General features: G+C 44.1%; 1 protein-coding gene across 1 annotated transcript in view; it reads left to right on the forward strand.

Moving 5' to 3' along the window:
• Positions 1-18,356, forward strand: part of CCDC170 (coiled-coil domain containing 170) — a 124,413-nt gene that overhangs the window by 6,430 nt on the left and 99,627 nt on the right. The window contains exons 3-4 of the mRNA XM_090041504.1: positions 3,524-3,551; positions 10,912-11,043. Of these exons, the coding sequence (XP_089897630.1) occupies positions 3,524-3,551; positions 10,912-11,043 (160 nt within the window). The remainder of the gene's footprint in view (positions 1-3,523; positions 3,552-10,911; positions 11,044-18,356) is intronic.

An 18,356-nucleotide genomic window follows, 5' to 3' on the forward strand; every position in this document is an offset into this window, starting at 1 on the left:
ATGATTTGGTACTGAAACATACCAGTGAAAGTGAAATTAGAATCAAGCCTGGGAGCCAAGACTGCTAGAAACTTGCAGGGCTCTGCCATAGACGTCTGGTGTGTCCAGATCACTTTATTTCTCATTACTTTATTTTCCCCAGGTATGAAGTGGGGGTAAAAATCCTGATCTAGCTTACAGGGATGTTGTCAACAGGACAGGCTAAAAAAAAATGATTGAAACATGATTTTCCCTATGAAAAATGGATTTAGACCAAACATTTTTTTACATAAAAATGTTTTTCAATAATTCTTTTTTGTTTTTGAGAGAGAGAGAGAGAGAGACAAAATCCCAACTTTGGAAACTGGAGAATTGAAGTTTTTCAGTTTTTTACAATTGGCTAAAAGTGCTTTGTTTTTGTTTCCTTCAGCCCTCATTAGACACCAATTATATGGGAAGACTAGGAAAAGCCAAAAAATTCTTGAGGAAAAAAAGCAAAAACACCTCAAAACCCAATGACAGTTTTACATGAAATGAAAACATAACTTTGGAATTTATATTGGAATTGTATATACTAATATGTTAGTTGTAAGATGATGTTTATACAGTGTTTTGAGATATTCAGGTATGAAATGGTGCTTGAAAAATACATAATTTTATCCAAAATGGAAATAGGGGCTCTCTGGTTTACTTCCAAACAGTCCCACAGTCTTATCCTTTGTCTTCATCTAGTAGCACTCTTGAATAAGTAATAATCAGTCATCAGTTTGTATCTCTACGGAGAAGGTTTCATTTATCTGAAGGGTGACTTGCAAAGCTTTTAGAAGGGAGAGACTGTTGAATCCATGTCTTTGTACGCACATGAAAAATTTCCAAGAAAAATGTGTTTTGAAAAAAAATACTCTCAAATATTCTTTTTGCATCCAGCATTCAAGTATGGAGTTCTGCTTTTCCTCTCTAGGTGTTGTTGATATCATGAATCCCTCTGCTGGTGTTATGATTGTCAGCCTAGAGACAGTATGGGAGTGGGAAACCAGACTGAAAGAAAAGTCAACCAGCTTTTATGCTCTATCATACAGTTCCTTAAACTTCATGTACAGTCTTACTTTACATCCAGCGGGACACAAAATGGCTTATAAATATAAATATTTATATTCCATAGTGCACAAAGTAAGACTGATGTAAATCTTAGAGCATAACAAACACTGAATACAAGGTGCCTTTTCTAGCTCCTTGGACAAGCTTTCTTTTTCAGTACTAATCCATGTTGTCAGCTGGTGGTAGCCTACTTCATACAGACATGCTAGTGTGAAAAAGAAGTTAGTGACTGCAGTTCAACAACTTGGAGCTGCTAAAGGTCATAACATGTAAAACTATAATAAAATAAGTGTTAACTTTATGTAGTTTTTCATTTACACGGAAAATTGGGGTGTTGTTTTCCTTTATAAAACAGATTTTATTTTAACTCTAATGCATAAAATGTTGATACTTTTTAAATTTGTACATGTGATGTTGCTTATTGACAGCTGTTTATTCCTCTCTGAGGATTCTCCTGAGCTTATTTTGGAGTTAAGGCCTGGTCTATACTGCAACATTTTGCCCACAGAAGTTGACCTTTGTCACCACAGGTTTGTCTGTGACTGCATACAGATTTGATGCAAATCAGTGAAACTCCTGAATAAAAGTAGCTTTCCAAATAACACAAGCCCTCAGCTGATACGCAGCTGCCAATAAAATGCCAGTTTGGCATGCCCGTTCTTATTTTCTACGGACAGAACCCTTCACAGTGAGAATATGCAGCACTAGCAAAAGCAGCAAAGTATGTATGCTTCCTTGCAACACGGCAAATGTCTTAGCACTCACACCTGCTGCAAGACAACTGTTGTCTTGTTTCTATAGAGCTAACTGTAGTTTCCTTAGTCAGCTAAAGGAAAACAGCAGGTGGAAGGAAAACTTTTTTACACGGGAGGTTGGGAGAATGCTATCTGAACGGAGTTCCTAGTCTAGTTGTGAGACCTAATCAGGAATTCTGTTTTCAGAACCTGCCTTTCTACTTTCAGTAGTTCAGATTCAATGAACTGGCCTATTTTTAGAGACAAAATTTCAATAAAACACTTTACAATTTGTCCTCAGATGTTTACTACTTCCTCAAAGTTGTTAGGCTTTAGAAGAATAATGGAGTTGCATAGCAGCTACCTAAAATTGCTTCTCTAGCAAGAGTCTCAATATAAAAAAAATCCAGGGTTTGTCTCATCATAAATAGATGGAAGCTAAAATCTTTCCTACATCCTAAAAGAACATTTTTGTTTCTTTGTGTAAATTGTTAAAGAGTTTTGAAAGTGATCTTTCTAAAGCAGGCACTGATTATTTCATGAGAGTGAGAAATACAGTTAGATCATAGATAACAGCTGTTAATAGTAGATGGAGTTTCAGGCTGTAGCTACAGCCCATCTGAAAAGATAAGCTCCTTCATCCTGCAACTGAAACCTTGAAGACTGAGTCTGATAGAACCCACTGATTTTTATGAGGGCTCAGGACATTTAGAAGGTTCTGCCTTTATATGTTGAATTGGATGTTCAGAATCTAAGTATTATTTTTTTTCTTGATTTATTAGTCAGAGAAACACTTAGGAAACAACAAGAAGTTTCTCCAAGCAGTCTTGAAATTTTTTGTCACTCTATCTAATCAGTTTTACCCATATTAATTCCTTTGTAGAATGAGACCCTTTTAATGTATGTAAGCAGCCATGGACATTAATTTACCAACTCATGAAGACACTTTGTTAAGTAAGAATCTGCTATGATGTTGAGATTGATTGAAAGTAAATCTCTGACTTAACTCTTCTATTCAATTTTTTGTCCTCTGTATTCAATTTATTTGTAGCAAGGCCTTAATGATTTCAAATCAAAACAAATCAAGGTCCCAGTGCATTTACCTACTAAGCCCCTGGGGGGGAGAAGAGGATGAAGGAAATATGGAAGAGGAGGGAGCAGTTAGGAAGGAGTCTTCATTTAAAGAAATAAACACAATTTAAAGATGGGGTGGGGAAAGTGGGAAGGAGGAAATGGCTGCAGTATATGATAAGAGCTCAAGGTTAAAGTCAATCCACGACACAATCATTTTACTGATGGTTGTTTTTTCCTTAGGGGTTAGGAAACAGGGAAAGAAGCAGGGATTGAGTTGGAGGGAGAAGAGGATGAAGGAAATATGGAAGAGGAAGGAGCGGTTATGTATGTGATTGGAGTGGACACCATAGCCAAAAAATTTAGGAGAAAATGTCTATGGTAAGAGGTGGAAGATGAGGATTCAAAAATGAATGATGAGTGTGCATAAATTCTGGCTATAGTAAGAGTGGTTTCTGGAGTCTCCCTTAGGCTCTTGAGGAAGCTCTGCATACCCTTGTAGTGCCCTGCTGTTATGCCTTTATTTTTTGATGGAACTCTAAGAAGAAACAGATTAATAGGACAGATCTATAAGAATTCTCAGATACACTTTAGTATTACATCAGGTATTTTTAATCCCTTTTTTCCCACTTGTTTTGCAGAAACAAAGGAAGAACAGAGTTACAGAAGGTCAGTGTGTTTTGTATTGTGACAGCATACATTCACTAAGTACTTTTCAGAAGAAAATGCAATCCCTTTCCTGAGTATCACACCATCTGATGACAGTGTAGTGGGGGTGGATGGGGAGGGAAAGGCATTGTGCTCAGAAGTCAGTTGGGATGATGGTGAACAGTTGTCTTACTGTTTTTTTTTCCATGTGCGTATATCTGTTTTCACTAATAATTGGGATTTTGGGTGATGGTTGGATTGAAATGTGACAGAACAGTGGCAGGATGGAGATCTGTAAATAGTGAGAAGAGAAAGGAGAATGAAAGTATGATGGGCAGAGGGAGTGGCAGTGGGCAGCTGGAGGGTGTTGAGGAGAGGAATTCTTCATGTGATCCACTTTGTTTAGAACGTGCTGGAATCCTACATAAAAGTGAGACAGGCAAAGGTGAATAGTGTGGCAGATGCAGCCTGCTAAATTCTTCCAGGCTTAAGTTAGGTGCAAGTGATTCTGTGGGACAAGAGACGTAGGACAGAGAGGTTTACATTTTTGTTGCTAGTAGTAGTTATATTTAAACTAAAAGAGTGTGCATAAATTCTTTTCAGGATTGGTTGTATATGCAGGGAAAGGATCAACTTGCAAATGCTTGTTTATCCTCTTTTTACCCAAAGTAATAAAGCAAATGAAGAAAAGGTACAGCATGTGAGAAGGCTTTGCTTGGGTGCTGCTGCTCATTGTTTCTGAATTTTGTTGATTTCATTTTGTTAGCATGAAGCCTGCAGAGCACAGAGTAAATGGTAGATTTGAGACATTAAACATTTTCACTTTTCCAGTCTTAGCTTGGTTAACGCTGGATTCAGGGGTGTTTGCTCTGCTTAAACATATTTGTTTTAAAGCTAGCCACATTGCTTATGATTAGCTGTTTGGTACAGGCTTGTGAATGCTACCTGGCAAAATACAGGAGAAAAACATATAATGTTGCACAAATACAGATGCTCAGCCCAAAACATCTATTTAATTGTTACACAAATGCAAATACTCAGCTCAAAACATCTCATATGAATACACAGGAAACATGAAAATGTTGCCATTCCAAGTCTCTGGGTGGTTAAGGACTAGAGGTACCAAGACATTTAAGCATCTAAAGATGCAGATAGGCATGTAGTGGACTTTAGAAAAGCACAAAAAAGAGTTGTTGGATACTAACTTGCACCAACTTCAGTGGGAGTTAGACCTGCTTTTGTACTTTTGTAAATTCCCACTTGGTGCTGATCTGCATATTAAAACATATTTATAAATTATGGGCTTTAACTGAATATGTCAGGTTTTAGATGCTCGGGACAGGAATTTTTTTATTATTACTGAAATCCTTGCTGAGGATCATAAATCTTCTTTATTGCCCTTATATTGTGCTCTATTCTGAAGAAAAGATACAGTAATAGGAAACTCATTCTAGACAGGTGTTTCTCCCATTGAATTTTGGGAGGCTATGCTGTAAAGATACAATCTCTGCTCCAAAGAGCATAAACTCTAAATATATTACGTTAGACAACCAATAGAGTAAAACATAAAGGAAGATCAGGATTTGGAGAAATGGTACAGTATAAGAAGTAGCAATTGGAGAAATGGTATATTATAATAAGTATCAGTAAAAGTAACTACAGGATGTTGGGAAATCAATGTGTCTTCCAACCAAAAGGGAATGTAATATAATATATGTGACAGCTTGGATCATACTTAGTGAATGAGTAGAAACTCCTTGTGTGAGGGTGAAAGTTCCTCAACTGTTTCTGTCCATGATTGAGGACCCAGGAGTGATCTTATTGATGTTTAATGCAGTGTCGAGGGGGTATTGCTAGGTTGAAAACAAGATAACGTGTATAGCAGGCTTACCTTTTTGGGGTTTGGGTTGAGTCCCAGGCTCGAGGGTCTGCTGTTTGATTGGTGGAGCCTGCCCACCAACCCGGAGGCAGCGCAAGTGAAGCAATGCCCTGCCCTTTTCCAAAGGGAGGGGGCAAGGAGCATCTGGACCTGGATCAGAAATGCACCAGCCAGATCCGGAGAACTTTGGGGGTGGAGCCCCTGAGAAGTATAAAAGAGAAGCATGCTCAGCATGCTGGGGAGAGATGGCAAGGGATAGCAAGGAGAGAGGAGCTCCAGAGATGGCTGTCCTTGGGATCCTGCTTGAGCTTCAGCAGGGTGCAAATTGGCACATGGGCATCAGGCTCTAGGAGGCACTTGAGGCAGCTTGAGTCTGTGAACCTGGCAAATGGCTGGGCAGTCTGTATGCAGATTGGTACATGGAGAGCTGGCCTTGGGAGCAGCTCAAGGCTGCTCGGGCCCCACACAGTGTGCAGATCAGCACATGGAGAATCCACCCTGGGAGCAGCTTACAGCTGCTCGGGCTTCACCCAGTGTGTGGGTTGGTGCACTGAGGACCTGCCTAGTTAGCCCTGGCCCTAGACCAAGTGAGTGGAGCCCCGCAGTGTGGCTCCACCTTTAACTAAAAGAGCCCTGGTGCTCAGAGCAGGGCCCAGGAAAGGGAGGACCCCCGGTATGAGACAGTGGAACAGTGGAACATGAGCGAGAAAGAGCCCTGGGCTGCCCAGTGCTGGTTGCCAGGCCACTGAGGAGACCTCAAGGCACTACTGGAGAGAGGCTCTTTCAGGATTGGCCTCCAGGGGATGAGCCTTCGCTGGTTCAGAAATGAAGCATGAGTTGATGGGGAAGCGGGCCCTGCAGGGAAGGTGGGCACAGGACACCTCTATTGCGGGAGGGATGTGTCCATATCCCAAGGCCCTAAAGGCGAGGGGAGGTACTGAGTGCACACCCTATTTAGGGTGATTGTTGTGTCACGGTCTATATAGTTATGGGTATTCTTTAAGGCAGTTTATATGGTTTATATGTTCTTAATGTGTTAATATGTATATTTGTATTGTTACTTGGTAGGTCTAGGAAATAGTATTAACTTATTTGGGTTATATAAGTTGATTCACCATATATGTTTATCGTGTTGTAACCGCAACTATCATGTTCAATGTATTAATTATTATATATTTGTAAGTTATATGGTTTATGTGAATTGTGGGATATTATATGTAGTGTCATATGCTAAGCTTTACTGTAAATATTTCTTGTTTTATCTTAAGTATTTATTATAGTAATAAATTGTATATAATTAAGCACTCGGTCTCGGCCTGGCTTTGTAGAGAGGAGAGGGAACTGCTCTAGTAGCTGGCCTCTCCATCAGCACCCTGCTTGACCCCCGCCACTGTCATTGGAGGACAGGGCATACCCCCCTGGGTGTACCCGGGCTACATGTGGAAAGGATCATAGGAGTGATTCTGAGGGAGTGTATCTGCTGCTGCAGCTCCAGTTAGCAAGTTGGTATGGAAGGTATCTTGCCATGTTGTTTAGACAACCATATATCTGTAGTAACCTAGATGACTTTTTCTACCTTCATCTGGTCAGGAAATTGTGACTATGTTTCTTTCTGATGTGGAGTTGGCTTTGTACAATGCCTTCTAAATTTATACTTTAATTCAATCTGGAAACTGAAGTTGATACAGAAATTAGCAGAAGCATGTTGTAGCTTATTAGTAAGCAAGTGATCATGTGGGCTGAAGTTTCTATTGATCTGTAGGTTTCTGGATGGAATTTCAGGTGGTAAGTCTGTCCTGTGAAGCCTTTGTGATTTGAAATATGACTCACCTCATTAGCACAGTTGGGATAAATGAAAGCCTATAAACTAGAGTACATGCTAGTAGAGAGTTCTTCATGAAGGCTCTTAGCCTTGGAATTACCTTCCACTTTGCTTCATCCTTGATCAGTATAGCCTGAGTGTGGTTAAGGAATGAAGCCTTACATACATCTATTTGTATAGGTGTTTGGCAAGGATGGAGGCTTGGGAAATTTGTGCCTGGGTGTAAATATTCATGTGGTAAGAGATGTATTTTGCAGAAGCTGATGTGGTTTTTGTCTTGTGGTTCCTTTTGTGTTTAGGCAGGGGTTGTCTTGTCATTTGGAATATATTTCAGTGATCTGTTGAGTCAACAGTTTAGCCTTTTGGAAAATATGATAATCCTACAAACTAAATTACTGGGCAGAGTTTTCTATGAAGATTTAATATTTTATGAGCAATTGTGTCAGTATTTGTTCTTTCAGCTCTAGAATACATTGTTTTCATTTGTGCACTTGTTTTATCCTCAAATAAAACCAATTACTCAGGCCATTAACAGACTGTTTTACTTCTTATATGCACAATAATATCAATTACATTAACTTTTTAGGTAGTTACTGAAGAGATACAGTGTTACCCTAAGACCTGTTTTTTTTCTAGTTTCTCCAAATCAGGGCCACATAGTTGAACAATAAGAACAAACTCTTTGTGGGTTACTACTGAGAGAGGCAAAGATTTCTTAGGGTGATATCTTTTATTGGACCAACTATGTAGCTGGGATAAAGTTAGATAAGCTTTTTGAATGCAAGACGTTCTTCATCAGGTCTCTGATCGTAGGAACCCAGACACAGCAGAAGGCAGGAGTAGCAGACAAACAGTTAGCAGAAGAAAAGAAAATGATTACTGGGAGATCAAGGCCTACGGAAGAATGTCTTGTATTCCAAAGCTCGTCTTACTTTATTTGAACTACATAGCTGGTCCATGTGAAATCCCTGGCTCTTGTATAACTTCTGGACTATCACGGTTACAACACTGCTCTTACACTACTGGGTTAAGAGTGATATTTGGCTGTCATCGCTTTGGTGCCATGGAACTGTATACATATTCAAGTTCTGGCAATCCAGGTCAGGACAGTTGCCATCCCTTGGTTAGGAGTGGAAACTTATCCATTGTAGGCCTCTGAGAAAACAAAGAGAAATAAAAGGAAAAGAAGAACATGGAAACAGAGTAAGAACAAAATAACTAGTCCCAGAGAACTCACCTTCCTTCTACAGCCTTGAACAGTCTGGAGTGTGATGATACTTTTGCTAGTCAATTGGCAATGAACTCCTGAAAGTAATAGTTTGTAATAGTCCTGCCTACATCCACCTTTGGGACCTTGAGCATTCAATAAGGGTGGAAATAGGCTCTGCACTTTGTCAGAAATTGCCCCAACAGTCTGTCCTGTTTCCTCTTGAGTTGGGGTTCTCCTTTGTTCAGTCTTTTTCCAATCCTCACATGCCTTCAGGGTATGGTGAAGTGGAACTACTAGGCTCCAGAGTAACTCTCAACCCTATTTTTGTGTGGTGCAGGGTTTGTACACATGGCCTGTGACTACATGCGACAGTATTTCAGCTAAAAAGATGGAGCGCATGCAGCTCGTGAGGGTTTAAGTAAGTTGTGGCCCTTGGGCCCCTACCCAGCTGTTGCTTCAGCAACACCAAACAGAATCTCTGGGTTCCCCCTCCTTCCTTTGTCTTTTGCTGCTTGCTCCTGCCCCAGTTGGTGGGGCAGCTTAGTGCCATGTGGCCCAGGGGGCTAAGGGCGAGCTTGGTGCCACATGGGCACATGGTGCAGCAGTGGGGGGGTTTGTATGCACAGTGGTGGGGGGGAGGGCAGGACATGTGGTGTGCAGCTTAGAGAGTCCATGGCTTTCCCTGGTGCAGCCTGCAGTCATGTGGCCACTGCCGCTAGGGAACTGCACAGCCCTGAGGTAGATGATTGTAGTTTTGTTTTGTATAAGTGCTCCATGCTGCCTATTCTTATTTTAATCCTTAGAACACTGATGTTTTTTGGCTGTCAATCAAAATGCATAGGAGAAAGTGGGTGTGTATGTGCCTATGTGTATGGGCACACATGCTCTGCATGGTATATTTCAGAGCCTTTATCACATTTACCTTTAACTTTTGCCTGCTTCAGCTGCACTCAGTATAGTTGCTTCCATTATACCTGCTAATCAGTCACTCCTAGTGTTTCTCAACACTCATCAATTATGTTTTTTTAAATGCCACAAACATTTTTTTCCCCATTTTCTCCTCTGATGTGGAGATAACCTGTAGCCTCAGAATAATTGCTCAGGTCAGAGTAGTCCTGCACTAATGACAGATTTTTATTCTGTGGGTATCCACACATTTTATGGAGTTATTCTTGAATAGTTGTCCCACTTTAGATTCAAGCCCTGCCTTACTCTGTATGAACATGCAAGTGTAAATAAGTCCCAAATATGGTTTCTCCTTCACAGGGAGTTACTCCTGCTTAACTCCATGTATGTGGAATAAATCAGGAATAGTTAATCATCAGGGATACTATATGTACATAAGCTCCAAAACAGCCTTAACAGGAGTTCACTGTGCACATACCAGTGTGCTATTTGCTTTGCTGGCCAATATGTGATTTAGACTGCATCCTATCTCCTCCTTTGCCCTCGGAGTGTCTCCTGAGCAGCAGTCCTGAACTGTGTTGTATTTGTTAAGAGGAGTACAATTTTCTTCCAGTTTGGCAGTAAAACTGATGGAGTTAGGGAAAAATACCTTATGTCTTCTCGTTCCTTGTGATCCCTGAATGAACTGAACACAATTCTATATTAAGGATGTTAGACACAATCTTATTTAGGGCATATTTTGTGGTTACTATTGCTTTATCTAGAGGGCCTGTTGCCAAGACCTCTATTTAGACATGAATTGGAATACTTACTTTTTGTTCCTCAGTTTGCTTTGTTTTCTCAATTAGATTAATCTTGTTTTATGTACAATAATTGGGCTTCCTGGGATAAGTGCTGCAAGCTGTTCTCAGAGAGCACAAAAACAAGACTCAGGGTTGAGAGCCTCCACCTCCGAAATAGAGGTGGAGGCATTAGCTGAATCCCTACCTTCATTGTCCTCATACTGAATTATAGGGTCGTCAGGGGAACAGGAAGGATGGGGATAGGGTGGATAGTTCCCTGACTTTAATATATTATATTTTGATGCTTTTAAATCTCTCATTCTACTTTTCTCCCTAACATACATATTTTTTTATTTTTGGGAATAGAAAGCTGTACACAATATCGGTATGCAGTATATTCCAGTATATGTGTATACTGAATACTGAAATAGTCATGCACAGGTAAGAGAAGGGAGTTGATATGGGGTAGACAACCTCAGTCTCTGGCCAAAGGTATTATATAATAATTCTTTGTCTTTAATTTTTAAACACGTAATAGCCACATATCACTGGTACTGGACTTTCCAATTTTAATAATGTTCAGGGTCAAATTATATAAAGAGATAAAACTTTTTGATTTGTATGGACTTGTACCTATCTAAACCATTTAGTATGCAGGAATACAGTATTTTGAGTATATGGTGGGGAGGGGTTAAGTTACTGAAGCAAACATATGCAGAAACAGAGATGTTCAGAAACATGATGCCTTAACTTTGCCCTTTTGTTTTGACTCTGCTACCCAGGGAGCTTATGATCATCTTCTTTCGGACATCCCTGTCATTCGAGAACAGATAAGTCGCTATCGGGCTGCAGCTGAAACCACACGTAGTGAACTTGCAGCACTTCTTGTGAAGTATGAATGCACCCAGTCAGAGGTATGGGAGGAGGTTGAAATTCTAAGAGTTATGTTCCTGTTAATGAGAGTTGTGCATATGCCATGTAGAGGGAGTACATCCACTAAATCTCTCTGCATAGAGTGTATCACTTTCTTATTGTTAATAAGTAAATACAGTATTTTACAATTCAAAACAATATTTCAATCTTTTGATTATCTAAGTGGCATTAACATTTATCAGGTCCAGGTCCCCCATACTTTCCTGTTGCTTTTAACATGCTTATTTTTCATTTGTATTTGTGAAGGAAGCTTCATAGTTTCATAGTTGGTAGGGTCGGAGGGGACCTGAGCAGATCATCAAGCCCGACCCCCTGCCATGGCAGGAAAGAGTACTGGGGTCAAAAGACCCCGGCAACGTATTTATCCAGCCTTCTTTTAAAGACGCCCAGGGTAGGAGCCAGCACCACTTCTCTTGGAAGCTGGTTCCAGATCCTAGCCGCCCTGACAGTAAAGTAGCACCTCCTGATATTTAGCCTGAATCTACCCTCTGCCAGCTTGTGACCGTTATTTCTTGTCACTTTTGGGAGTGCTCGGGGGAACAGGGACTCTCCCAATGCCTGCTGGTCCCCCCTGACTAGTTTGTAAATGGCCATTAGATCCTCTCTCAGCCTTCTCTTGTGGAGGCTGAACAGGTTTAGGTCCCGTAGCCTCTCCTTGTAGGGCCTGCCCTGCTGCCCCCTGATCATGCAAGTGGCCCTCTTCTAGACCCTCTCCATGTTTTCCACATCCCTCCTGAAGTGCAGCGCCCAGAACTGGATGCAGTACTCCAACTGCAGCCTGACCAGTGTCGCATAGAGGGGGAGGATCACCTCCTTGGACCTGCTGGAGGTGCATCTGTGGATGCACAACAAGGTGCGGTTGGCCTTCCTGACCGCATCCCCACACTGTCGGCCCATGTTCATTTTGGCATCTTATAATGACTCTAAGATTCTTTTCTGGATCAGCTTAACTGAACCAATGTTGCCATACAGATTGCTATCCTTTTTTTCCAAATGGGAATTGTCCCATCTTTGTCTCAGTGCTTGATTAAACTGAGACAGATGCTTGCCAGTGATAGAAAGGAATGATTACACTTATATGTGATAGTACTTTTAATTTATGTGATTTGTAAAGCACATAATGCATTTTACAGTTACGTGTTCTCTCTATCACTTTTTAATGTGCCTTAAAATTTACCTGTATGGGATGCATACAATGAAATGAGATCACTTTGCCAGTAAATGAAATGTTGTTGCCTTTGTCATGTAATCTATAATTTAGCAATTGTTGAATATAGCACAGTAACAATATGTTAGGGTGAGATTACACAGTAGATTTAGAAAGAAGACTATGGAATGCTAGTCTACATTAAAATTAATTAGTGCTAGTGATTAGTCGCATATTTGGAGTTAATAGCCTCTCTCATGTATGCTGCTCAAAGTTGGTATTAGAGGGCTGATGAGCAGGGGCATGGCTAGGCGTTGCAAGTCTGCTCTGTTCCTGCCCTGGTCATGGGCTGTCTAGCCACAGTATAGGTTGGGGAGGAGAGGGAGGAGGCCCTCCCCCAATGCTACTTGGATCACCTCTCTGCCCCCAAAATCACACTGCTGCCTCCCATCAGCTTTTCGATCCCCACTTTAACCTCTGGATCAATGTCCTACCACCCCAATCTGCCCAAGAGCAGTGGTAGTGACAGCAGTGGGGAGGTCTCTTCCACTACGTGCTCTCAGGCTTCCTGAAGCCCATGCCACCCTTCACACCTGGATCCAGCCCTTACTGGGCCTCACAGGTGCCTGGCAGCTCCTTGCCCCTTTCTTTCCACCCACTTGCCCCTGCCTTCCTTTCCATTGTGGGACCTGCTGGGGGCTCAATCTGGGTGTGCTGGGGCAGTGTGGACTGGAGGGACCCAAGGAGTAGGCAGGAAGGGAGTCCTCTACCTGCATCTCCACTACTTTTGGACTAATCACAGTTGATCTGGGGGTGCAGGGAGAAATGGAGGGTGGAGGGGACAATTTGGGTGGCGGGGGAGCTATCTTGGGGTGGGGGGGCAATTTGGGGGGGATGAGGGGGCAAGTACCCATATACCTACACCCGCTTTCCTCCTACCCCCTCCTGCTTTTGCCATTCAGTCCTGCCCCTCACCCCTTCTCCATGCCCTGGCTTCCCTACCCCCCTTCACCTCTTTTCTCTCCCTCCCCACTCACCTATGTCCCAACTGTTCCCAGCTGTCAGTCCAGGGCCATAGAATCTTGGGTGATCACTAGTACATCTGGCAGCTGTGTCTCCTGGGATACTGGAGGACTGCAAATTGGTTTTGTTTCAGGTTAACTCGACTCATGCTAGGTATCCCAGCTCAAATATAATCGTGACTCAAAATGGAGTAACTTTAAGATGCCTAATGGTCATTTAGCACTAGTTAATAGGGGTTTGCAAAGCTTCGGTTGCAATTCAGTTCAGAGAAGATTCAGCCCAATTTGGCAGCCGAATCCAAATTGAATTGGGAGACCCATAAAAAGCTCAAATTGATTAGAAGCTTCCAGATCGATTCGGAAAAAGATTTGGCGATTTGGAAGAGGCGGTCTTGTGGGGAAATAGAAGCTGAGAAGAGGGAGTGGGGAGAAGGAGGGGAAAGGCTGCTCTGATATTGACGTCTGTAGCTAGCCAGTGACTGTGATCTTTCCCTGAGTTTCCTTCCAGTTACAGTGCTCTGGGAGGGACGTAGAAACAGCATATAAGGCTCTGTGTGGAACCTTTCTGTCCCTTTTGTGAACTGTTTGTCTGGAAGCAGCAGCTTGTGAAAGGTACTAGCTGCAACAGCTGGCTTCCTAGTCATCCTCCTCACTCTTTTGCTAGTCTCCCTATCTAGTCTCTCTAGGTGGTCTCTTTTATCTAGTAAACAGATAGAAGATATAGTAAACAGATAGAAGAAGATATAATAAACACACACACATTTTCCAGCACAGCTAACATTATGAAGTTTGCTGGAAAGGCAGGTGCCAGGTCTTCTGGCAGGGGGGGAGAGGGGCTAGAGAGGGTATGGGGAGCAAGTTCCCCTGAGCCCAAACTTAGATTCATCCTCTTCCCTAGCAGCCATGAGGCTTCTGCTGCTAGTGGGAGCAAGGAGGTGGGAGCAGGGAGGTCCTTGTACCTGCACCACCTCCACTAACAGCAGAAATAGCTACCAGCACCAGCATGACAGTCTCCTCTACCTCAATTTCAGCTCCCAGCGTGAACCTCCCAGTGCCAGAGGAGGAGCTGGATCTGGAACTAGGGGAGCTCAGTACCATAGCCAGGGAAATTCTGGGGAAGAAGTGAGAATTTGAGTTTGTGCTCCACATCCCACAAAGTTCCCCTACAGGCAAGTCTCTTTTGGAATGCACTCTGGAGGAGGTTGTGGGGGCTTGGTGGCCTAGCTTCCCTTCATGTTGTGCCTCTGCCTGCTGAGGAGGAGAATAAGGCAAGATCACTACCCTCAACCCAGAAGTGGGGTGGGTAGTGTAGTGTGGAATCTTTCTGAGTTGGCAGATGATCCCAGATATGCTACCTGCCAGCACTGCCAAAGGCAGATCAGCTGGGGCAAGGAGGTGAAATACTTCACCACCATGGCAATGCTGCTGCATCTCAGGAGACAGCGCCCCCTTACCCTTGCTCCTCCTCAGCCTATCACCAGTGGTAGCATGCCCAAAGGGAAGTCCCCCTCTTGCTCCAAAGCCCCCGTCCCCACAAAGCAGAGGCAGGCCACCTTGGAGCAGTTGGGGAAAGTCACAGACAAAGAGGGGAGCGTTGCAAGGGTGAGCAAGGTCAGCTGGACATTGGGGAGATGCTTGCTCTGGATGGCTAGCCCTTCTCCTTAGTTGAGCATCCCAGGTTCAGGAGGCTTATGATGCTCATGGCCCCATCCTACCAAGTGCCCACATGCCCCGCCTTTAGCAGGTGATACCCTTCTTGTATGAGGCATTCAGGGAGTATTTGAGGGTAGAGCTGCTCAAGGCAGGTCCACAGGTAACCTTGCACTTTACCTCGGACAGCTGGAGCAGCTGGGGTGGAGATCATGCGTAACTCTCCCTCACAAGGCACTGGTGGAATCAGTCAGGCCGTTGGTGGACTCTCTTTTAAGTGGAGGTGATGGATGGGTCCCACATGGCAAGGGAGATCATGGTAGCCATGAGCCACATGATGTAGAGGTGGCTTGTTGGGCAGGGCAAGCTCACCTGTGAGTTCATAGTCACCAACAAGGGGGCCAATATGGTCAAGGTGGTCCGTGATGTCAACTTTGTTGGCATCTGCTGTGTAGCACACACCTCATAGTCAGGGATGCCTTGGAGGGGGACAGGGCTGCTGGTGATGGCACTGTTACTACCGGCCAGCTCATTTCAAGATACAGGAAGGTAGCGGGCTACTTCCACTGGAGCATCAAGGTGGCCAAGATGCTGTGGGATGAACAGGCAGAGCTGAGCATCCCGCAGCACAGAATCATGCAGGATGTGGAGACTTGGTGGAACTCCATATACCTGATGCTCAAAAGGCTGGTGGAGCAACAGAAGGCCATCTATGAGATGGCCTTGCTTGGGGAGATTGGGATCAGTGGCCCATTTAACAAAGCAGAGTGGGTTACTATCTCCCAGATGTTGGTGGTCCTCAAGCCATTCCTTGAGGCCACTGAGACCCTCAGCACTAGCGGTGCCCTCCTTAGCCAAGTGTTCCCCATAGTGAGGGAGCTTGAGAACCAAATGGAGAAGTTCTAGGGAATCAGTGTTCCTGGCTGGGGTAAGTCACTGTCACCAGAGGTACAGGCACTGGTGAAGTGGCTGAAGGAAGACATCAAAAAACAGGTGGATCCATTGTGGTCCAGTATGGGTCACGTGCTGGTGGCCATGTGTGATCTGAGGGTGAAGGGCAGCATGTGCACCAGCAAAACCCTTGATCATTGGACAGAGGTGCTGGTGAACAGGGAGGGAAAAGGGCAGAGGCAGGGGGGATGTGGAAGAGGGGGATCTACTTTCCCGTGCCAGCACTGCCAACAGCAGCCCATCTCCTCCATGACAGGTGCTGACCATGTGGGCCAAGGGCATGGCTTTCCATGTTGGGGTCCAGAGACACCAGATCCCAGCCTCGGGCAAGTAGCACGGAGGCTTTGGTGGCTACCTATCTTGCTGAGGACGTGAAGCCACTTGACTGTGACCCCTTGGTCTATTGGGCAACCTGCAGCCAGATGTGGCTGGATCTGGCCATGGATGCCCGGGAACCCCTGTCCTGTTTACCGACCAGTGTTTCAAGTGAGAGGATATTCAGCATTGCTGGGGATGTTGTGATCCCCCCGACTCCCCTCCCCGCACACACTTTGTTGGATCCTGGTTTGGTGCACCAGCAGGTGTTCCTGAAGGTGAATCTCCTGCTGCTGGAGTTCTGCAAGCTCCACCTGCAAATGGAGTAAGTGCCACCCTCCTCACTCTGCACCTATTTGCTTTTTTAATTTTCTTTGACAACCATTTAATGCCCCACTCTCAGAGCTAGAGGTGGCAGTTTAGTTTATCACCAGCCAGCAGGGGAAGAACATCTTTCTGCTGAGCTCCCGTACCAGGACAAACCTGGAGGTATGGGCTGGGGCTATGGGGAATGAGACCCCAGGTCCTGGACATGACCTAAAACTGGACTCTGCCAGGGTCAGGAGGCCTGGTGGGACTGCCAGTGGCACAGCAGCCCCCAAGAAATGCCAGGACTACAACCAGCCCTGGTGAAAGGTGGGTAGGAGGAGCCTTATAAGTTCCAGCTACTGCACGCATGCAGTCCTGGCTGGGGACAGCCCAGACCTGTAAGATCTTTGAGAGGTCTGAGGCTTGCTGGTTGCAGTGGTGTTTTGAGGATCTAGGTAAGCTTAGCTAGTAAGAAGCATACAAGAAGCCAGAAGCTAGTATGCATACAAGAAAGCCAGTTACTGAAAATATAAATTGAGGTGTCAGGGGGTGAGCGACAGGACAGGAGGGGTACTGGGGAAGGGGGATGTAGCAGGTAAGAGTGGAGAGGTACCTGGGGAGTCAGATATCGGGCAGGTTATAGTGTGTCATAAATCCAATGTCAGTCTATATTAAGCCCATGAGTTTCTGTATCTAGGAGGTTGATGAAGTGAAGTTTATAGGCTTGTCTGTGAAAGATGGTTTGTAAATTCCCTTTGAGGATCAGGCATGAGAGATTGGAGACAGAGTGGCTTTCTTGTGAGAAATGTGCCCCCACAGGTATTCTTGCCTGTAATAGATTTCCGGTGTGCACTCATTCTGGTGCACAGTTGTTGCTCGGTATCTCCTATGTATTTTTCATCAGGGCATTTGGTGCACTGGATGAGATATATGATGTTTCTGAAGGTGCAGCTGTAAGATCCAGGAGTGGTGATGGTTCTGTTGTGCGGTGTAATAATTGTGAAGATACTGGAGATATGGTGGCAGGTTTTGCATTTCTTACCATGGCATGATCTGGATCCATTCGGTGTGTTTTGGGCTGCAGGAAGTTTGCTTCTGGTGATGATGTTACAAAGGTTTGGTGCTTGTTTGAATTTACAAAACACCTTTTGTAGACAAGCCTACAAACTTCACTTCATAAATCTACTGGATATAAAAACTCATGGACTCAATATAGACATTGGATTTATGACACACTATAATCTGCCTGACATTTGACTCCCCAGGTACCTCTCCACTTTTACCTGCTACATCCCCCTTCCTCCCCCTTCGCCAGCCTGTCCCTCACCCCCTGACACCTCAATTTACATTTTCATTGACTGAAAAGTGCCGATCTTCAAGAAAGGGAGGAGAGTGGATCCAGCTAACTACAGGCCCATTAGCCTGACTTCTATCCTGGGGAAGATCTTAGAAAAGTTTATTAAGGAGGCCATCCTTGAGGGACTGGCCCAGGCTAACATCCTAAGGGACAGCCAGCACGGGTTTGTTGCGGGTAGGTCTTGTTTGACCAATCTCATTTCCTTCTATGACCAGGTGACCTATCACCTGGACAAGGGAGAAGAGATTGATGTCATATATCTTGACTTCAAAAAAGCCTTTGATCTCGTATCCCACGATCACCTCTTGGCCAAACTGGCCGGTTGTGGCCTTGGCTCCACCACGATCCGCTGGCTGGGAAACTGGCTCCGTGGTCGGACCCAGAGGATTGTAATCGATGGCAGTCACTCATCGTGGTGCCCTGTGACCAGTGGGGTCCCTCAAGGCTCTGTCCTGGGACCCATACTGTTCAACATCTTCATTAATGATGTGGACATTGGAGTCAGGAGTGGACTGGCCAAGTTCGCCGATGACACCAAACTTT

Source organism: Crocodylus siamensis, chromosome 1, assembly GCF_052110815.1.
Source record: "Crocodylus siamensis isolate JL-2025a chromosome 1, ASM5211081v1, whole genome shotgun sequence".
Taxonomy (NCBI): Eukaryota; Metazoa; Chordata; order Crocodylia; family Crocodylidae; genus Crocodylus; species Crocodylus siamensis.